Source organism: Oncorhynchus masou, chromosome 30, assembly GCF_036934945.1.
Source record: "Oncorhynchus masou masou isolate Uvic2021 chromosome 30, UVic_Omas_1.1, whole genome shotgun sequence".
Classification (NCBI taxonomy): Eukaryota; Metazoa; Chordata; class Actinopteri; order Salmoniformes; family Salmonidae; genus Oncorhynchus; species Oncorhynchus masou.
In genome coordinates this window covers 56,632,923-56,656,113 of record NC_088241.1, presented here as the reverse complement: position 1 = coordinate 56,656,113, position 23,191 = coordinate 56,632,923, and the positions used below count along the sequence as shown (strand labels likewise).

General features: G+C 43.8%; 1 protein-coding gene across 1 annotated transcript in view; it reads left to right on the top strand.

Moving 5' to 3' along the window:
• Nucleotides 1-9,580: 9,580 nt before the first annotated feature.
• LOC135522850 (carboxypeptidase A6-like) overlaps nucleotides 9,581-23,191 on the top strand; it is a 58,917-nt gene continuing 45,306 nt past the window's right edge. The window contains exon 1 of the mRNA XM_064949485.1: nucleotides 9,581-10,061. Within this exon, the coding sequence (XP_064805557.1) occupies nucleotides 9,946-10,061 (116 nt within the window). The 5' untranslated portion in view covers nucleotides 9,581-9,945. The remainder of the gene's footprint in view (nucleotides 10,062-23,191) is intronic.

The following is a 23,191-nucleotide window of genomic DNA, read 5'->3' as shown; positions in this document are numbered from 1 at the left end:
GAGATTTATAGATTTGATAGGGAAGCTGAGAGGTCAAATATACTGTTAAGATTTTCTACTGCCAAGTTTACACCTTCACTTCACACAGTTGAACATTTTATCCAGGAAGTTGTCTAAAAGGGATTGGATTTGTTGTTGCCTAATTGTTTTTTGGTAGGTTTCCAAACTACTTTGGCATACTACTGCTACTATAGCATTTCTTAATATTACTCAGTTCTTTGGCTTTGATGCCTCATGATTGAGTATTGCTCTGTTCAAGTAGACTGTGATTTTGCTGGGGTTTGACAGGGGTGTCAGTGCGCTGATTGTGAACGCTCTGAGAGACTCTGGGTTGAGGTCAGTGATAAAGTAGTCTACAGTACTACTGTCAAGAGATGAGTTGTAGGTGTACCTACCATAGGTGTCCCCTTAAAGCCTACCATTGACTATGTACATACCCAGCATGCGACAGAGCTGCAGGAGTTGTGACCCGTTTCTGTTGGGTATGTGTTTGTCCCCCTGTGTGCTGAGGGTGTCAGGTTCTTGTCCAGTTCTGGCATTTAGGTTGCCACAGACTAGTACATGTCCCTGGGCCTGGAAATTATTGATTTCCCCCTCCAGGATGGAGAAGCTGTCTTTATTAAAGTCTGGAGTTTCTAGTGGGGGGTATAGGTAGCACACTGGAGGACATTTTTCTCTGTTAAGATTATTTCATTTGAATTTCTAGCCAAATGTAAAATGTTCCTGTTTTGAGAAATTTAATGGAGTGAGTTAGGTCTGCTCTATATCAAATTAGCATACCCCTGAGTCCCTTCCCTGTTTCACACCTGGTCGTTTGATGGGACTACCAGCTCTCTGTAACCTAGAGGGCAACCAGTGGGTCCGTCTCCTCTATACCAGGTTTCTTGTAGGATGACAATGTCTGTATTTCCGATTTCTTTGATGAAGTCCAGGTTCCTGCTCTTCAGGCCAAAGGCAGATGACCTCAGAACGTGGATATTCCAGGATGAGATAGTGAAGGCTTTGTGTTCCATAAAGTGGTCAATGTTGTTGGTCGTGTGGTTTGGCCTCAGACCAGTAAGTGTGAGCAGCCTATCTCTACCCCCCTTGTACCATTCACACATATAAATTAGGTTTGTGCCAAGCACAACAGACCTCCATCTCGCATCACTTAGATACGTCTCAAATTCATAATCCGATACCATTTATCAGACTAGTCACAGCTTCAGATCAGGACCCACATATGGGATGTTAAAGGAATATTACCCACTGTGACACCTTTAAAGGGTTGAAGATATGTTATACTTGAGATGCATCAAAGTAGCTTTGAAAGGATAGCAACACCACATTTCTTTCACTCAATGATGGAAGTACAGCACTCTTATGGAAATACAGAGATGGCTTTGTGTCCCACCTCCACCTTCAGCGTAATACAATATCTGTGGTAAGTTCCTATATCTGTGTTTAGTGTTGTGTGATGTAGCTACCATTGCAGGATGAATCATTCTCAGAATGGTGGGTGAATGTCCAAACATGTTGCTCTTGACAACATCACACCAAGCCTGGGTGAGCTAACCTCAACCATCTATCTTTGTGTTCATCATCTCAATGTCTGAGTAGACAGACCTCATCTGTTACTCTCCTCCCTCTCTCATTCCACTCGCTAAACTCATACTACGTTTAAAAATCACACACAATAAGTGCCTGTGGGTATCAGCCATGAAGGGCAACCATGAAGGTTTGAGTCCTTTTGAGTTCATCTGACACTTAAAAAAAACAAACGATGGTCTTTTATGCTGCCCTTTCATATTTTGAATACCAGTGACAGACTCACTGGTTTCTATTAACAGAGAGCTTCATTGTGTGTGGAGATGGAAGGCAGGGGATGGCAGATGTCTTTATGCTAACACTTCTTTACCTGTCAAACCCCTCTCTCTCGCTCTCCTTCCCCCAAGCTGTTGTGTTATGTACCCCCTATATCTCTATATCCAGGATCAGGGTGAAACAACTTCTCTAACCACTGAGTGAATCTCTGGATCTAGTCTAGTGTGTTTCCAATCAACTCTGATGTCCCTAATGTTGAGAGAATATTTCAGGACCTCAGAAGGGCTTCAGAATTCAGGCCCCTAGCTAGCGCAACTAAAGCAAGCCCTGTCAATCCCCATGAAACCCTGAGTAACGACATTGCTGAATTTCATCACATTTAGGGATGAATTGCTTCTACCCTTCATCCTTCAACAATGACCTTGACTGATTGTTCGCACATCAATCCTTACACACACTCACTCACTCACTCACTCACTCACTCACTCACTCACTCACTCACTCACTCACTCACCAAACCCTCCCCCCAAAAGGTCAAAGGTTGTAGATGTGTACTCACAGTCCGGCTCAGACTTAATCGTTGACCCAGCAGAGCAACAGGGGGTTTGGACATAAAGAACTGCAGTCACCCCCTGAGCATAGCAGAGTCAGTCTGACCAGAGGCCCCCTCAACGCATGCCCACAGCCCCAGGCCAACAGAGACATATTAAAGAACTCATTCACACCCTAGTTTCCACTCACAACACACTGTCCGCCTGAGAGAGAAAACACTCTAATTTACTGGCCCCCAGTATCAGCAGTGACATTTTATCCATACCAGGTTGTATAGAACCTGGCTCTGTGAGAGCCAGAGTGAGTGGATCCTCCACATATCCCACAAACCACAGGAAGAGCTCAACTGTACACCGGAGCACTGCGTTCCCGTGCTTCAAAAACAACATGGAAACCACAGCGACACAGAGAGGTAGCAGTGGCCCCTCTCTACATCTCAAGAGTCTTTGACCGAACAAAAAGTCAACGGCTCAGTTTTACTGCCCGTCCGCCAAGCAACACAGTCTTCATATATGCAACATATCTGTGTCCTCCCACAACCCAGAACATGATATATGCACACTAATACGCAAAGCAGGAGTCTTATGAATATGCTACTGTATGTGTGGCTGTCAAGGTACTCAAAAACACTTCCGCTGGGGTTTTATGTTATTTTGTAAACTGGCTATGGGGTATGTCAACGGCCCTCTGCATTGACCATATTGCTCTACTAAATGTACCTGTGAAGATCACAAAAGTAGGAGGATTTCAATGATGTGTTTTCAATGGACGTCAGCTAAAACACATACCACTCTGCCTTTTATACCTTTCCAAACTGACCAGTTCACATTTTGATTCAATTGCTTCTGACAGGCAAAAATTACTCTTCTGTTTCTCATGAACCTGTTTTTCTCTTTGAATGTGGCAGACAGATTTTGTTGAAATAGGCCGGTGGAATGTGCCAAAGCAGACCAAATGCAGAGCATACTACACATCGGTGTCAGACGGGCTGAGTTCCAATTATGATTCCATGATCACATTATATCTTCAGGAGGAAGAACGCCCAGCACCCACACTCATTCATGCACCCTAAACATCTATGTTTTATTTTACAGTGAGCATAGCTGTCAGTCACTCTAATAGTATTTTATTACTCAGCACCTGAGAGATAATGGATGTTCACACTCAACTATCAGATTCTGACCCCATTCTTTTTTGTAGGTATGATTTGCAGTCAACTCGGTGAGCAGTGGTACTCACAGAATGATTGATTGAAAAACCATTACATTTCACAACAAGCACACCAGGGGCATCATCCCCAAACTGTGTCTTGTGGAATCACTTTTTCTGGAGATATATTTCAGTTATATCCAAATGTAATTGCTGCATGGGAATAAGTTCTCCATAGGAGAAGTTACTTTACACTAAAATGAATATATAGACACCAACTTTTGCCACGATAATTATTTGTATTTTTTATTTTACCTTTATTTAACTAGGCAAGTCAGTTAAGAACAAATTCTTATTTTCAATGACAGCCTAGGAACAATATTATCAATATTAAGGTAGTAGAACGATGCCTTCTACCAATGTAGAGAACCCATACCGTTTTCTATTACATGTACAACGCTTCTCTCCTTCAGCTCACTGTCTGGGCAGGAACCAGAGCATTCCTGTCTGTATCTGTTTGGGGGGGAATAAAGTGTTGTACAGTAATCAGGTGTAAAACAGGTGGAGCAGTGTTGACATAGGAGGGAAGCATGTGAAAAATGTGCTGCTGCCATGCAATCACAAAGGGAAAAGCCAGGCGGTTGATTTAGACGTTTAATCACAGTGCTGGATGATAAGTATAGGATCAAACGAAGGCACGCGATGCCTGGAATAACTGGGAGAGCCACCTAAAGCCTACACAGGGATTCCTGGTGGAAACATGCCAACGCAGTAGCAGTAGGCTGGGATGGATGCCCCAATCATCAGGCCAGACAGAACTGTATCATCTTCAATGGGTCTGGCGATTTGATGGATCGCTGGGTAGCTACTATGCATTCACACTCCTTGACTTTTTCCACATTTTATGTAAATGTGATATTTCCATTTTTATTTGTAATACATTTGCAAAATTTTCAAAAATAAATATGTTTTTGTTTTGTCGTTATGGCGTATTGTGTTATACACAATACGCCATAACGACAAAACAAAAACATATTTATTTTTGAAAATGTTGTGATGAGTGTGATGAGCAAAAAAACTATTTAATCAATTTTAGAACAAGGCTGTAATGTAACAAAATGTGGAAAAAGTCAAGTGGTCAGAATACTTTCACTGTAAGTTATTATTTCACAACAATCTAGTATTTCTAGCTCTATCTGAACATTTGGGGAGATATTCTGTTCTCGTCCCAGTTCTAACATAGGGTCTGGCTTCACTCATTCCCCCATAGTCTGGGGCACACTGACTGACTGATGGACTGATTAAATGGCACAGACCTCTATTGAACTCAGGGCTGGGGACAATTACATTGTTCCAGTCCAGTCAAGGATTGAAACCCCACAGATCTCTGTTTCCATTAAGACATGTTTATAACGTGTAGAACTGCAGAAAAATAGCTTTAAAGCTGCTATTTTTTCTCTCTGGCAACAAGAGGGGTGTGAACAGTTTCGGGTTGCATGGGTTGTGAGGTTGGTGTTTGTTACTATAAATTACATTATCCAGCCCGTCCTTTGCCACCTAGGAAGTTTGTGTAAGAAACCTTCTTGTAGGGTCTATGATTTCCAGTCTTAATTAGGGTATATTAATATATAGACTTAACAGTCTTAATTAGGGCTCCTAAGGGGCGTAGCGGTCTAAGGCACTGCATCTCAGTGCGAGAGGCGCCATCACAGACCCTGGCTCGATTCCAGGCTGTATCACAACTTGCCGTGATTGGGAGTCCCATAGGGTGGTGCACAACTGGCCCAGCATTGATAGGGTTTGGCTGGGGTAGGCCGTCATTGTAAATAAGAATTTGTTCTTAACTGACTTGCCTAGTTAAATAAAGGTTAAAAATATATAAATATTTCAGTGTGCAGGAGCTCAGCAAACACTGAGTGGATTCATTTTTAAATTTAAAAAAGTGTTTTACAGAGTAGGCCTACAGAAAGGACATATGAAGACTATCACTTTAGCTGTGCTTTATAAATATGCGTAAGGCTATGCTGTCAAAATAGTTGCTTAATAAAACTGATAAACAAGGGGGAAGAACAGTAGACGCCCCCTGATCTATATACAGTACCAGTCAAAAATTTGGACACACCTACTCATTCAAGGGTTTTTCTTTATTTTTACTATTTTCTACATTGTAGAATAATAGTGAAAACATCAAACTTATGAAATAGCACATATGGAATCATGTAGTAACCAAAAAAGTGTTAACCAAATCAAAATATATTTTATATTTCAGTTTCTTCAAAGTAGCCACTGTTTGCCTTGATGACAGCTTTGCACACGCTTGGCATTCTCTCAACCAGCTTCATGAGGTAGTCAGGTATACAGGTGTGCCTTGATAAAAGTTAATTTGTTGAATTTCTTTCCTTCTTAATGTGTTTGAGTCAATCACTTGTGTTGTGACAAGGTAGGGGTGGTATACAGAAGATGGCAAGAACAGCTCAAATAAGCAAAGAGAAACAATAGTCCATTATTACTTTAAGACATGAAGGTCAGGCAATCTGTAACGTTTCAAGAACTTGCAGTCACAAAAAACATCAAGTGCTAAGATGAAACTGGCTCTCATGAGGACTGCCACAGGAAAGGAAGACCCAGAGTTACCTCTGCTGCAATGGATAAGTGTGTTAGAGTTAAGTGCACCTCAGATTGCAGCCCAAATAAATGATTCAAAGAGTTCAAGTAACAGACACATCTCAACATCAACTGTTCAGTAGAGAATGCGTGAATCAGGACTTCATGGTTGAATTGCTGCAAAGAAACTACTACTAAAGGACACCACCAATAAGAAGAGACTTGCTTGAGCCAAGAAACACGAGCAATGGACATTAGACTGGTGAAACTCTGTCCTTTGGACTGATGAGTCCAAATTTGAGATTTTAGTTCCAACTGCCGTGTCTTTGTGAGACGCAGAGTAGGTGAACGGATGATCTCCACATGTGTGGTTCCCACCGTGAAGCATGGAGGAGGTGTAATGATGTGGGGGTGCTTTGCTGGTGACACTGTCAGGGATTTATTTAAAATTCAAGGCACACTTAGCCAGCATGGCTACCACAGCATTCTGCAGTGATACTGCAGACATCTGGTTTGTGCTTAGAGGGACTATCGTTTGTTTTTCAACAGGACAATGACCCAACACAACTCCAGGCTGTGTAAGGGCTATTTCACAAAGAATGATAGTGATGGAGCGCTGCATCAGATAACCTGGCCTCCACAATCACCCGACCTTAACCCAACTGAGATGGTTTGGGATGACTTGGACCACAGAGGGAAGGAAAAGCAGCCAACAAGTGCTCAGAATATGTGGGATCTCCTTCAAGACTGTTGGAAAAGCATTCCAGGTGAAACTGGTTGAGAGAATGCCAAGGCTATTTTGAAGAATCTAAAATATATTTTGATTTAACAATTTTTTGGTTACTACATGATTCCATATGTGTTATTTCATAGTGTTGATGTCATAACTATTGTTCTACAATGTAGAGAATAGTAAAAATAAAGAGCAACCCTTGAATGAGTAGGCGTGCCCAAACTTTTGACTAGTACTGTAGATATATATACAGTGGGGCAAAAAAGTATTTAGTCAGCCACCAATTGTGCAAGTTCTCCCACTTAAAAAGATGAGATATGCCTGTAATTTTCATCATAGGTACACTTCAACTATGAGAGACAAAATTAGAAAAAAAATCCAGAAAATCACATTGTAGGATTTTTAATGAATTTATTTACAAATTATGGTGGAAAATAAGTATTTGGTCACCTACAAACAAGCAAGAATTCTGGCTCTCACAGACCTGTAACTTCTTCTTTAAGAGGCTCCTCTGTCCTCCACTCATTACCTGTATTAATGGCACCTGTTTGAACTTGTTATCAATATAAAAGACACCTGTCCACAACCTCAAACAGTCACACTCCAAACTCCACTATGGCCAAGACCAAAGAGCTGTCAAAGGACACCAGAAACAAAATTGTAGACCTGCACCAGGCTGGGAAGACTGAATCTGCAATAGGTAAGCAGCTTGGTTTGAAGAAATCCACTGTGGGAGCAATTATTAGGAAATGGAAGACATACAAGACCACTGATAATCTCCCTCGATCTGGGGCTCCACGCAAGATCTCACCCCGTGGGGTCAAAATGATCACAAGAACGGTGAGCAAAAATCCCAGAACCACACACCTAGTGAATGACCTGCAGAGAGCTGGGATCAAAGTAACAAAGCCTACCATCAGTAACACACTACGCCGCCAGGGACTCAAGTCCTGCAGTGCCAGACGTGTCCCCCTGCTTAAGCCAGTACATGTCCAGGCCCATCTTAAGTTTGCTAGAGAGCATTTGGATGATCCAGAAGAAGATTGGGAGAATGTCATATGGTCAGATGAAACCAAAATATAACTTTTTGGTAAAAACTCAACTCGTTGTGTTTGGAGTACAAAGAATGCTGAGTTGCATCCAAAGAACACCATACATACTGTGAAGCATGGGGGTGGAAACATCATGCAATTCTACAGTTTGACATTTATTTTTAGGGGTATATGGAGGGGGATTTTGAAAACACAGTATAAGTGAAAGGATAAGTGGAAATATTTATTTTAGGAATAAGCAAACTTCCTGCATTTCAACACATTTTGCCATGGTGCAGAGAGAAAAATGTGTGGTTTTATAATGCTATTCTATACATTTTGTCATGAGTCTGAGATAAAATGTTGCAGTTTTAAAGCTAATTTCCTGCAATTTTACACATTTTACCATGGGGCAGAGAGAAACATTATCTGTCTTAAATGAACTGCCCTGGAAACATCTCACTTTTAACAGTTAATATTCTGTTAACTGATACCCAAATAATGTTGATGACTTATCCTATACTCTTATTTGTGGCCAATGCATAACCACCTCAAGCTTCGATCTCAAACAGACCATTTAAAAAATGCTTGCTATTTGCTCATAGAGGATGATGTCATTGCATGAATATGTTTTATGACCGGTATACGCCCACACCATACCAACATAGAAAAGCTGCTTTTTAAAATACTTGATTAACATTTTTTGGAAGGAAACTATTTCACTCATATTGTAACCACAGAGCCTTCAGAAAGTATTCATACCCCTTGATTTATTCCACATGTTGTTGTGTTGCAACCTGATTAAATAAATACCATTTCTCACCCATCTACACACAATACCCCATAATGACAAAGTGAAAATATGTTTTTAGACATTTTAACAAATGTATTGAAAATAAAATACAGAAATATCTAATTTACATAAGTATTCCCACCTCTGAGTCAATACCTTGTAGAAGCATCTGTTTTCACTTCATTATAGGTTATGGTGTGTAGATGGGTCAGAAAAAAATATTGAATCCATTTTGAGTTCAGCCTATAACACAACAAAATGTGGAATAAGTCAAGGGGTATGAATACTTTCTGAAGGCACCATAATTATAGATCATATTTCATAGACATATGGAAACAGTGGAAAGTTAATTTAAAGGTCGACTTTGTGCATAAATGCAAAAATAATGGCTATTATTATATCAATGCACCATCATATATACCATCATATAAGTAATTTAATACTTATATTTTTTTGTTTAAATAAATGGAATAATATCTGTTCTCCAAAATGTATTTAAAGACCCCAATAGTTATTTTTTTGTTAGAGTTAGTTCTTTGTCAGGCAGGCTATTATATAGCCTGTCTACCCATCCACACCGCTCTGGCCAAACTGACGTTTCTTCTCCGATTGAGCACCGTCAGGCAAAGCCTATTTTGCAAGAGGCATATGGTCCTGTTCACAGTGTAACTAAACGATGCTATCGATTTAAATAACTCGCTTCGGTAACACGCGCATCGTCTCTGCTATTTGGGATAATCGGGAAGTCCCTACCCCATTGAAGTTGACATTTCAAATGGTTAAGGTAACGGTTAATGTTAGGGTTAGGTAGTAAGGGTTAAGGTTAGGGTTAGGGTTAAGGTTAGGGACGGTTCAGTGTATATATGTCCCAAGGATACAGCATAGCACTATTCGTATCCAAACGGGATAGGGATCCATTTACCGACCTCCTTGACACACACCGGGTCACGTGACAGATCCTGCACATTTTAAAAAGAACGGGATATCCTTCAATTCACACCAGGGCTTCACCGAGGTGGCTAAATGACTCCCCGGTGCCAGTTGACCGACTTTCGCACCTCCGCAGCCCTTTTGTGCAATTGTCAGAGGAGCGTCAACGGAACAACGCGCTGAACGCACCAACGACACGAGACTTAATAATCAAACCTGTTGACTGGGGCCCCGTCCTATTTTTATCCCCGTTTATATTCTTATACGAAGTTGATCTACAGTCTGCAGAGAAATCAAATTGGAGGGCGAAAAGTGGGGCTATCCTCTGTCATTATTAATATTTGCTCGGGATGGCAGTTAACTTTAGATGCGCAGTTCAAGCCTTAGTTTTACTGGGCTGTGTGATTATCCTCAGTAACGTGCTATGTCCCGTTGGTGCGTACCTCTACAACAACCGCTATGCAGGGTAAGTGAGGATTCTCATTCATTTCTGTGCTTTGTGACTGGAAGATAAAGTTGAATCCTGAGCTCTCATTCGTGTTGAAGACTTGAAGTTGAACACCTATGAAGTAAAAAAAAAGAAGGGTAAAACATAAAAGCAATTATCTGTATTTTAAAGGGGCAATCAGCAGTTGCTACATCCATTTTTGGATTCATTCATTCATGAAATATAGCCTACCCATTGATTCTGGAAGATTATAACATAGGCTATAAATGAGTCATGAACTTAGTTAAACTGTCATATCCCATCAGAACTCAAAATATAAGCTTGTTTTACTCCAATGTTGGTAAACAAAGTAAATGTCAACAACCACTAAAAACATAGTGAAAACAATGCATAGGATATCATGGATGGTCGCCTTTGCATCCATAGCTCATTCTACAAATTTGAGAGTGGTTAGGCCTACATTTCTCTTGCCCTATCCCTCAGCTTTTTACCGAAACAGAGGCAGGGACGCTTTGTTATTGTTTCTACTTTGCTGATTTAAGTTGGTCTACTGAAAGTAATTCTATCCTCAGATTAAGCATGGGGTTTACTTCCCTTCATCTCCTGTTGAAAAGAGATGGATTTTCCAAAGCAACTTTGTATGTGTGAGTGCACGTTTTTCTCTCGTATGGATAGTAAATAATCCTTGCTGGAGACACGTGTTTTCTACTTTGTGTATTCGAGACATATGGGACACCAAAATGTTATGATGGATGTAAGATAAGCCCATAGTTGTCACGTTTTGGCCCCACAGCTCTTATGATAAGTGCTGGCTAGTTAGAGATGCAGCAACTGCAGTTGATACCAAACAGATCTGGGAAACTGGAACATTGAGAGACAGCCTCTTTTGGGACAGAGAACCTCAGCAGAGAACCTGGCTGTGTTGAAGTTCTAGAATTCACAGAGTTCCGTCAAGGTGCATGGGGCACACCGAGGGGGCACAGTGGGAACACTTTGGGCGCCTGAAGCACATTGATGAACTGAGGGATAGTTTAGAGTACACTTTGGGTAATTTTGGAGGGTATTCCTGAGCAAGTAATTGCTCTCCTCTAGACATAATTTCAGGGAGCTTTGGGGTAGTTTTGGGAAGCACAGCAGGATCCCATCTGTCCTTCCATAGCCCCACCCCCCTCTTTCCCCTGCATCCTGGACTTGTTCCAAAAGCCCCGGTAACCCACCCAAACCCTAGCTGCTCAGCACAGACCATCCCACTTTATCAAGGTAGGAAAACCAGGGCAAGGAAACAAGACTCCCGACGCTGACACTGTAGGGAACTCTGTGCCGTTCTGTTCAGAATTCCTTATACTGTATGATAGTGGGTGTTGTCCCACTTAGTTTTAATCTGTTGAAGGATTGCACAATGAGCCTTTAGTCTTAAGGACTAAATGGTCACTATTGTTGTTAAATCTTTGTGATTATATGAGTTTACTTTCGGTAATTATCATGTCTCCTGTTGGTTGAGCATGGTCTAATACCAGTGTTTCCCCTAGATTTTTTCAGCAGAGGTGGTAAAGTTAGCATGGGGGGGGGTAGTGAGCGCGGCCAATTGCACGGTTTTAAAACTAATTCCCTGCAATTCTACCCATTTTGCTATGCAGCGGAGAGAACATTTTACAGTTTTAAAGCTAGTTTCCTGCAATGCCATTTTTTTTTCATGGGGGCTGAGAGAAATATTTCTGTTTTAAAGCTAATTTCCTGCAATTCTACAACCTTTTCCATGGCTTATTATAGATCGGGAGACAGGCGCAGGAATGTGTAATAGGGGTTTTATTTTCCAAATGACAGCGTGCCTTGTAAAGGCACAGGGACGAAGACCAAACAAACATGTAACAAAACACAGGGTTGAAACCCAAACAAAATAGCGAAGAGTACCTCCAATAAATACACAATCGCACATTGATTATCACATGGGACGAGACCCGTAATCATCTGCACCATATACGTGGCACGAAAGCCAAAACAACATAGCACAGGTTCTCACACGACCAATGGACATAGCAACAATAATCAACAGGACAATGGCGAACAAAGGCCACACTCATACAATTACCAATCAATGGGAATAGGGACCAGGTGTGCGTAATGACAGTTCCGGGGGATCCATGACAGTACTCGGCATTTTTGGACACCGATTATGGCCGATTACATTGCACTCCACGAGGAGACTGCGTGGCAGGCTCACTACCTGTTATGCGAGTGCAGCAAGGAGCCAAGGTAAGTTGCTAGCTAGCATTAAACTTGTTATGTACTTGAGTGAAGACCCAAAAGCGGTTTTAACAGAAAACAGAGTTCTTTAATGAAAAACAGGAATGGCATAAATCCTCTTCCAACGTAGTCAATGGAACAAAAAGAACGTTAGTATAATGCAGGATGCACCTGCCAGGCGGACTCCGACAGGATAGGACAAGGTGGAAGCAAACGGGACGACAGCTTGCTTCTGGCATCAAAAACACAAACAAGAATCAGACACTGAAAGTAGCAGGAACAGAGAGAGAAATAGAGACCTAATCAGAGGGGAAGAGAGAACAGGTGGGAAGGAGTGAATGAGCTAGTTAGGGAAGATGTAGAACAGCTGAAGAATGAGAGACAGAGAAGGTAACCTAAAAAGACCAGCAGAGAGAGACAGAGTGAAGAGAAAGGACAGGAACAGACATAACAAGACATGACAGTACCCCCCACCACCGAGCGCCTCCTGGCGCACTCGAGGAGGAAACCTGGCGGCAACGGAGGAAATCATCGATCAGCGAACGGTCCAGCACGTCCCGAGAGGGAACCCAACTCCTCTCCTCAGGACCGTACCCCTCCCAATCCACTAGGTACTGATGACCACGGCCCCGAGGGCGCATGTCCAAAATCTTACGAACCCTGTAGATGGGTGCGCCCTCGACAAGGATGGGGGGAGGGACGAGCGGGGCGCGAAGAACGGGCTTAACACATGAGACATGGAAGACCGGGTGAACGCGACGAAGATAGCGCTGGAGAAGAAGTCGCACTGCGACAGGATTAATGACCTGAGAAATACGGAACGGACCAATGAACCGCGGGGCCAACTTGCGAGAAGCTGTCTTAAGGGGAAGGTTCTGAGTGGAGAGCCATACTCTCTGACCGCAACAATATCTAGGACTCTTGGTCCTACGCTTGGATTAGCGGCCCTCACAGTCTGCGCCCCTATTACGGCAAAGTGCCGACCTGACCCCTTCCAGGTGCGCTCGCAACGCTGGACAAAAGCCTGAGCGGAGGGGACGCAGGACTCGGCGAGCTGAGATGAGAACAGCGGAGGCTGGTACCCGAGGCTACTCTGAAAAGGGGATAGACCGGTAGCAGACGAGGGAAGCGAGTTGTGGGCGTACTCTGCCCAGGGGAGCTGTTCTGACCAAGACGCAGGGTTACGAAAAGAAAGACTGCGTAAAATGCGACCAACAGTCTGATTGGCCCGTTCGGCTTGGACCGTTAGACTGGGGATGAAAGCCGGACGAGAGACTGACGGAAGCCCCAATCAAACGGCAAAACTCCCTCCAAAATTGAGACGTGAACTGCGGGCCTCTGTCGGAAACGACGTCAGACGGAAGGCCATGAATTCGGAAAACATTCTCGATAATGATCTGAGCCGTCTCCTTAGCAGAAGGGAGCTTATCGAGAGGAATGAAATGAGCCGCCTTAGAGAATCTATCGACAACCGTAAGAATAACTGTCTTCCCCGCTGATGAAGGCAGTCCGGTGATAAAATCTAAAGCGATGTGAGACCACGGTCGAGAGGGAATGGGAAGCGGTCTGAGACGGCCGGCAGGAGGAGAGTTCCCAGATTTAGTCTGCGCGCAGACCGAACAAGCGGCGACAAATCGACGCGCGTCACGTTCCCGAGTGGGCCACCAGAAACGCTGGCGAATGGAAGCGAGCGTACCCCGAACGCCGGGGTGGCCGGCTAACTTGGCAGAGTGGGCCCACTGAAGAACGGCCGGACGAGTAGGAACGGGAACGAACAGAAGGTTCCTAGGACAAGCTCGCGGCGACGGAGTGTGAGCGAGTGCTTGCTTTACCTGCCTCTCAATTCCCCAGACAGTCAACCCGACAACACGCCCCTCAGGGAGAATCCCCTCGGGGTCGGTGGAGACCTCAGAAGAACTGAAGAGACGAGATAAAGCATCAGGCTTGGTGTTTTTGAGCCCGGACGATAAGAAATAACAAACTCGAAACGAGCGAAAAACAGAGCCCAACGAGCCTGACGCGCATTAAGTCGTTTGGCTGAACGGATGTACTCAAGGTTCCTATGGTCAGTCCAAACGACAAAAGGAACGGTCGCCCCTCCAACCACTGTCGCCATTCGCCTAGGGCTAAGCGGATGGCGAGCAGTTCGCGATTACCAACATCATAGTTACGTTCTGACGGCGATAAGCGATGAGAGAAAAACGCACAAGGATGGACCTTGCCGTCAGAGAGAGAGCGCTGAGAAAGAATGGCTCCCACGCCCACCTCTGACGCGTCAACCTCAACAACAAACTGACTAGAGATGTCAGGTGTAACAAGAATAGGTGCGGATGTAAAACGATTCTTAAGAAGATCAAAAGCTCCCTGGGCGGAAACGGACCACTTAAAGCACGTCTTAACAGAAGTAAGGGCTGTGAGGGGAGCTGCCACCTGACCGAAATTACGGATGAAACGACGATAGAAATTAGCGAAGCCCAGAAAGCGCTGCAGCTCGACGCGTGACTTAGGAACGGGCCAATCAATGACAGCCTGGACCTTAGCGGGATCCATCTTAATGCCCTCAGCGGAAATAACGGAACCGAGAAAAGGGACAGGGCGGCATGAAAAGTGCACTTCTCAGCCTTCACATAAAGACAGTTCTCCAAAAGGCGCTGGAGGACGCGTCGCACGTGCTGAACATGAATCGAGAGAGACGGTGAAAAAATCAGGATATCGTCCATGTAAACGAAAACAAAAATGTTCAGCATGTCTCTCAGGACGTCGTTAACTAGTGCCTGAAAGACAGCTGGAGCGTTAACGAGGCCGAAAGGAAGAACCCGGTATTCAAAGTGCCCTAACGGAGTGTTAAACGCCGTCTTCCACTCGTCCCCCTCCCTGATGCGCACGAGATGGTAGGCGTTACGAAGGTCCAATTTGGTGAAAACCTGGCTCCCTGCAGGATCTCGAAGGCTGAAGACATAAGAGGAAGCGGATAACGATTCTTAACTGTTATGTCATTCAGCCCTCGATAATCCACGCATGGGCGCAGGGACCCGTCCTTCTTCTGAACAAAAAAAAACCCCGCTCCGGCGGGAGAGGAGGAGGAGACTATGGTACCGGCGTCGAGCGAAACCGACAAATAATCCTCGAGAGCCTTACGTTCGGGAGCCGACAGAGAGTATAATCTACCCCGGGGGAGTAGTTCCCGGAAGGAGATCAATACTACAGTCATACGACCGGTGGGGAGGGAGAGAAGTGGCCTTGGAACGACTGAACACCGTGCGCAGATCGTGATACTCCTCCGGCACCCCTGTCAAATCGCCAGGCTCCTCCTGTGAAGAAGAGACAGAGGAAACAGGAGGGATAGCAGACATTAAACAGGTCACATGACAAGAAACATTCCAGGATAGGATAGTATTACTAGACCAATTAATAGAAGGGTTATGGCGCACTAGCCAGGATGACCCAAAACAACAGGTGTAAAAGGTGAACGAAAAATTAAAAAAGAAATGGTTTCACTATGATTACCAGAGACAGTGAGGGATAAAGGCAGCGTCTCACGCTGAATCTTGGGGAGAGAACTACCATCTAAAGCGAACAAGGCCGTGGGCTCCCTAACTGTCTGAGAGGAATGTCATGTTCCCGAGCCCAGGTCTCGTCCATAAAACAGCCCTCCGCCCCAGAGTCTATCAAGGCACTGCAGGAAGCAGATGAACCGGGCCAGCGGAGATGGACCGGAAAGGTAGTGCGTGATCCAGAAGGAGAGGCCTGAGTAGTTGCGCTCACCAGTAGCCCTCCTCTTACTGATGAGCTCTGGCTTTTACTGGACATGAGGTGACAAAATGACCAGCGGAGCCGCAGTAGAGACAGAGGCGACAGGTGATTCTCCGTTCCTTCTCCTTGGCCGAGATGCGGATACCCCCAGCTGCATAGGCTCAGCATCCGAGCCGGCGGAGGAGGGTGGCAGTGATGCGGCAGGTGGCAGTGATGTGGAGAGGGGAGCAACGGAGAACGCGAGCTCCTTTCCACGAGCTCGGCGACGAAGATCAAACCGTCGCTCTATGCGAATAGCGAGAGCTATTAAGCAGTCCAGACTGGAAGGAACCTCCCGGGAGAGGATCTCATCCTTAACCTCGACGAGGAGACCCTCCAGAAAACGAGCGAGCAAAGCCGGCTCGTTCCAGTCACTAGAGGCAGCGAGAGTGCGAAACTCAATAGAATAATCCGTTATGGATCGATTCCCTGACATAGGGAAGACAGGGCCCTGGAAGCCTCCTCCCCAAAAACAGAACGGTCAAAACCCGTATCATCTCCTCCTTAAAGTCCTGATACTGGTTAATACACTCAGCCCTCGCCTCCCAGATTGCCGTGCCCCACTCACGCGCCCGTCCGGTAAGGAGAGAAATGACGTAGGCGATGCGGGCTGCGCTCCTGGAGTAAGTGTTGGGCTGGAGAGAGAACACCACATCACACTGAGTGAGGAATGAGCGGCACTCAGTGGGCTCCCCAGAGTAACACGGCGGGTTGTTGATCCTGGGCTCCGGAGACTCGGAAACCCTGGAAGTGGGCGGTGGATCGAGGTGGAGTTGGTGAACCTGTCTTGTGAGGTCGGAGACTTGGACGGCCAGGGTTTCAACGGCATGTCGAGCAGCAGACAATTCCTCCTCGTGTCTGCCTAGCATCGCTCCCTGGATCTCGACGGCGGAGTGAAAAGGGTCCGGAGCCGCTGGGTCCATTCTTGGTCTGATTCTTCTGTTATGTACTTGAGTGAAGACCCAAAAGCGGTTTTAACAGAAAACAGAGTTCTTTAATGAAAAACAGGAATGGCATAAATCCTCTTCCAACGTAGTCAATGGAACAAAAAGAACGTTAGTATAATGCAGGATGCACCTGCCAGGCGGACTCCGACAGGATAGGACAAGGTGGAAGCAAACGGGACGACAGCTTGCTTCTGGCATCAAAAACACAAACAAGAATCAGACACTGAAAGTAGCAGGAACAGAGAGAGAAATAGAGACCTAATCAGAGGGGGAAGAGAGAACAGGTGGGAAGGAGTGAATGAGCTAGTTAGGGAAGATGTAGAACAGCTGAAGAATGAGAGACAGAGAAGGTAACCTAAAAAGACCAGCAGAGAGAGACAGAGTGAAGAGAAAGGACAGGAACAGACATAACAAGACATGACATAAACTTATCTTGTAAAAAACAATCAATCTTAACATAATCACTAGTTAACTACACATGGCTGATGATATTACTAGTGAATCTAGCTTGTCCTGTGTTGCACATAATCAATGCGGTGCCTGTTCATTTATCATTGAATCACAGCCTACTTCTCCAAACGGGTGATTTAACAAGCGCATTCGCGAAAAAAGCACTGTCGTTGCACCAATGTGTATCTAACCATAAACATCAATGCCTTTCTTAAAATCAATACACAAGTATACATTTTTTAAACCTGCATATTTAGTTAATATTGCCTGCTAACGTGTTCACGCTACACGTTCCCCAAGGGCACCCCCCGCTCAACTCAAAAGTGGCGCACAGAATGCAAAAATATTCTTAGAAATATTTAACCTCCACACATTAACAAGTCCAATAGCTCAAATGAAAGATAAGCACCTTGTTCATCTACCCAGCGAGTCAGATTTCTAAAATGTTTTACGGCGAAAATATAGCACATATGTATGTCAAACCACCACAAAGACACAGACGATATGTAGCCATTTTGTCGAACAAAAGATGCAATCACAAACGCAGGATTAAAAGAAAAATAATTCACTAACCTTTTGAAAATCTTCATCAGATGACAGTAATAGGACATGTTACACAGTACATTTATGTTTTTTTCAATAACATGCAATTTATATCCATAAATCTCCGTTTACATTGACGCCATGTTCAGAAAATGCAAAAAAATGTCCAGAGAAATTATAGATAGCTCCGCCAGATAACGCCAGATAACAGCAATACACATCATAAACTTTGACTAAATATACATGTTCTACATATAGTTAGAAAGATACACTGCTTCTTAATGCAATCGCTTTGTCACATTTCTTTTTAACGTTACAGAAATCGTTCACTATTCAATAATCTGAGACGGCGCTCAGACATAAGCAATATTTCTCCGCTATGTTGGAGTCAACAGAAACACAAAATTACAACATAAATATTCCCTTACCTTTGATGGTCTTCGATCAGAATGTAGTGGAAGGAGTCATACATACATCGTTTGGTTTCAAGTCGTGTGTCTTTGTATTAGCATATGCTACAAGTTCCAGCTGAAATGCATCCAAAATGACTTCTGGTCCCGAACAGTTGCTCATCAAAACTTCAAAATTACATATTATATGTCGACTAAACTGGTCAAACTAAGTGCAGAATCAAGCTTTAGGATGCTATTAACGTACAAAACAATTCTCAATTCAACCGGACAATCTGACTTCTTCTCATGCAAGTTGGAACAAAGGGAGCTCTGTGCCCAACGCGCGCCCGAAAGTGTATGTATTTTCTCGCGACACTCAGTATTTTGCCTGCCAAAGGGTCACAGCTTGCGGGATTTGCACAATTAAACGCTCTACTGGTAGAGGACATCTCGCGGAAGACATAGAAACTGTTCCCAGATCCATAGCTGGTTGGGAAGGGTGGGGGCGATGACGTCAAAGTTGCCCCAACTTTCTGGATGCCAAAACTAGTTTGGGAGATTGGCTGCCCTGTGAGTTCTGCTATACTTACAGACATAATTCAAATGGTTTTAGAAGCTTTAGAGTGTTTTCTATTCAATAATTATTATTATATGCATATATTAGCAATTTTGGACAGATTTTGTTCAGTTTACTATGGGCACGCAATTCATCCAAAGGGAGCAGTATTGTTCCGAGCATTAACAGGCTAACATGAATTTATTTTAACTAGGGAAATTGTGTCCCTTCTCTTGCATTCTGTGTAAGCAGAGTCAGGGTATATGCAGCAGTTTGGGCCGCCTGGCTCGTTGCAAACTGTGAACTGTGACCATTTCTTCCTAACAAAGACCGTAATTAATTTGCCAGAATTGTACATAATTATGACATAACATTGAAGGTTGTGAAATGGAACAGCAATATTTAGACTTAGGGATGCCACCCATTAGATAAAATACGAATGGTTCCATATTTCACTGAAAGAATAAACATTTTGTTTTCGAAATGATTGTTTCCGGATTTGACCATATTAATGACCTAAGGCTCGTATTTATGTGTGTTATTATATTATAATTAAGTCTAGGATTTGATAGAGCAGTCTGAATGAGCGGTGGTAGGCAGCAGCAGGCTCGTAAGCATTCATTCAAACAGCACTTTCCTGCATTTGCCAGCAGCTCTTCGCTGTGCTTCAAGCATTGCACTGTTTATGACTTCAAGCCTATCAACTCCCGAGATTAGGCTGGCAATACTAAAATACCTATTAGAACATCCAATAGTCAAAGGTATATGACATACAAATGGTATAGAGAGAAATAGTCCTATAATAACTACAACCTAAAACTTCTTACCTGGGAATATTGAAGACTAGTGTTAAAAAGAACCACCAGCTTTCATATGTTCTGAGCAAGGAACTTAAAATGTTAGCTTTATTACATGGCACATATTGCACTTTTACTTTCTTCTCCAACACGTTGTTTTTGCATTATTTAAACCAAATTGAACATGTTTCATTATTTTTTTGAGACTAAATTGATTTTATTGAGTTAAAGTTAACTAAGTTAAAATAAGTGTTCATTCAGTACTGTTGTAATTGTCATTATTACAAATATATATAAAAATCGTCTGGATAATCGGTATCGGCTTTTTTTTGGTCCTCCAATAATCGGTATCGGTGTTGAAAAATCATATTCAGTCGACCTCTAGTTGAAACCCAAACAAAAGAGCGAGGAGTACCTCGAATAAATACACAATCACACAATGATTATCACACGGGACGAGACCCGTAATCATCTGCATGATATACGTGGCACGAAAGCCAAAACAACATAGCACAGGTACTCACACGACCAATGGACATAGCAACAATAATCGACAGGACAATGGTGAACAAAGGGCACCCTTATACAGTAACTAATTAATGGGAATAGGGACCAGGTGTCACGCCCTGACCTTAGAGAGCCTTTTTATTTCTCTATTTGGTAAAGGTCGGGGTGTGATTTGGGTGGGCATTCTAGTTTTTCAATTTTTTTGTTGGCCGGGTATGGTTCCCAATCAGAGGCAGCTGTCTATCGTTGTCTCTGATTGGGGATCATACTTAGGCAGCCTTTTTTCCCACCTTAGTTTGTGGGATCTTGTTTTCGTGTAGTGCCTGTGAGCACTCCAGTCGTTACGTCTCGTTTGCTGTTTATTGTTTTTGTTGTGCACGCTGCGCCTTGGTTCGATCCATCATTAAACGATCGTGACAGGTGTGCGTAATGACTGTTACGGAGGGATCCGTGACACTTATGCTGTGTTCTTATGCTATCTGAGTGATTCAAACATTATAACAAAATCCATCGAGGCCCCATACCATGACATTTTCTTTCTACGTATTTCATATCTGGTTTTAGTTGTTTAAGTTTACACTGAAAACTATCAAAATCATGACATTACCCTGAGGAAGGCACAGTAACCCTGAGGAAGGCACAGTGACCCCGAGGAAGGCACAGTAACCCTGAGGAAGGCACAGTGACCCCGAGGAAGGCACAGTGACCCTGAGGAAGGCACAGTGACCCCGAGGAAGGCACAGTGACCCCGAGGAAGGCACAGTGACCCTGAGGAAGGCACAGTGACCCTGAGGAAGGCACAGTGACCCCGAGGAAGGCACAGTGACCCTGAGGAAGGCACAGTGACCCTGAGGAAGGCACAGTGGTGCCAAAACGTTGGTAAATACCCATTAAATTGCTGGGGGATTACACATGGAGTGTGCGACTTTCTTTATTTTGATAGTTTATAGTTTATAGTTTATTGGCCGTTAGTCAGCACCTCCACACAAACTATTACTCTGGGTGTGCGCCAGCTCATGTTCTTTTTATGTAAGTTTACACTGAACACATTTTACCATCCCGAAACAAAATATTATCATTATTAATATATATTTTAGTTTTTTTGCAGTGGCAGCCACAATTTGTGTGCTGCGGCTAAATGCATAAAGGGGAAACCCTGAATACAGTACACTTGTCAGATCTTGATATTGTGATACAGAAGGACTATGTGCCCCTATTCCCTCAACAATGGGGCACACAGAGTTGGGTATATTGAAGGTGGGCCTACAGTACAGAGTGGAGCGATAATATAATTTCTCTCGGTATCCAAAAGGACTACAGAGAAGTACCTTCTGTCTTAGTGCCAAGGGCTCAGTTAAAAGGTTACTGCCATAGAGAGAGCTGAGTGAAATGTCAGATTGACAGCTTAAAAGACAGCTTTAGCCTAGAAAGAAATGCTACCAGTGCACAGCAGTCTTTAAAGACACACTGAGACACACTGAGACACACTGAGTGCCAGCGTTTTAACAGAGAGTCTATGATCCATGGGGATCGCTATGACAAGGAAAAGATGGGTCAATTTGAGTGACGATAAAACACGTCAGGAGTAGAACTAGACTGCAGCCTTGGTGGATTGTTTTGAATTCTATAGGGTGCACTTTGTCATATGATGTCATTGTCGCTCAAATCTGACTAAGAAGTCGTTATTATTTAAAATGTATCATAGGGAAACAAAGGAGAAAGCCACTATCTGTTGTTTCAGAACCAGCATGTATGGGCGTAGAAACATAGACATGAAATGGTGTATTGGACATTGCATGAGCTACACAGTTTACAAGTTTGGGGTGGAAAGGGATTTTGCCCTGGATAAAGGGTCTCTAAGTCATGTTCTAACCTGTAGGCAATGAGGCTGCGTGTAGCATTGGGGACAGGCTGTTGGTGGCATTTCTTGTGGCCGCTGGAGTGGGGTGTAATGCCCCTTTGTTCCTTCTCTCCCTCATCCCTATAAGCAGCCCTGGGCCACCTTTGTTTAAGGGGGCCACAACACCCTGTGTCACAGTGTGAAAGACCTGGTGGAAAATGGAAACATGATAGAGAAAGACATAAATATACAGAGGAGAGAGAGAGTGCTATAGGGAGTGAGGAAGAGAAATAGAGAGAGAAATAGGGAGAGGAAGAGAAGCTATAGGGAGAGAGAAGAGAAATAGAGAGAGAGCTATAGGGAGTGAGGAAGAGAAATAGAGAGAGAGAGAGAGAGAGCTATAGGGAGTATAGGGAGGAAAGAGAAATAGAGAGCGAGAGGGAGAGAGAGAGAGAGAACTATAGGGAGTGAGGAAGAGAAATAGAGAGCGAGAGAGAGCTATAGGGAGTGAGGAAGAGAAATAGAGAGAGACAGGGAGAGAGAGAGAGAGAGCTATAGGGAGTGAGGAAGAGAAATAGAGAGAGAGCTATAGGGAGTGAGGAAGAGAAATAGAGAGAGAGAGCTATAGGGAGTGAGGAAGAGAAATAGAGAGCGAGAGGGAGAGAGAGAGAGAGCTATAGGGAGTGAGGAAGAGAAATAGAGAGCGAGAGAGAGAGAGAGCTATAGGGAGTGAGGAAGAGAAATAGAGAGAGAGAGAGCTATAGGGAGTGAGGAAGAGAAATAGAGAGCGAGAGAGAGAGAGAGAGAGAGAGCTATAGGGAGTGAGGAAGAGAGAGAGAGCTATAGGGAGTGAGGAAGAGAAATAGAGCGAGAGAGAGAGAGCTATAGGGAGTGAGGAAGAGAAATAGAGAGAGAGAGAGAGAGAGAGACTATAGGGAGTGAGGAAGAGAAATAGAGAGAGAGAGAGAGAGAGAGCTATAGGGAGTAAGGAAGAGAAATAGAGAGCGATAGGGAGGAGGAAGAGAAATAGAGAGAGAGAGCTATAGGGAGTGAGGAAGAGAAATAGAGAGAAATAGAGAG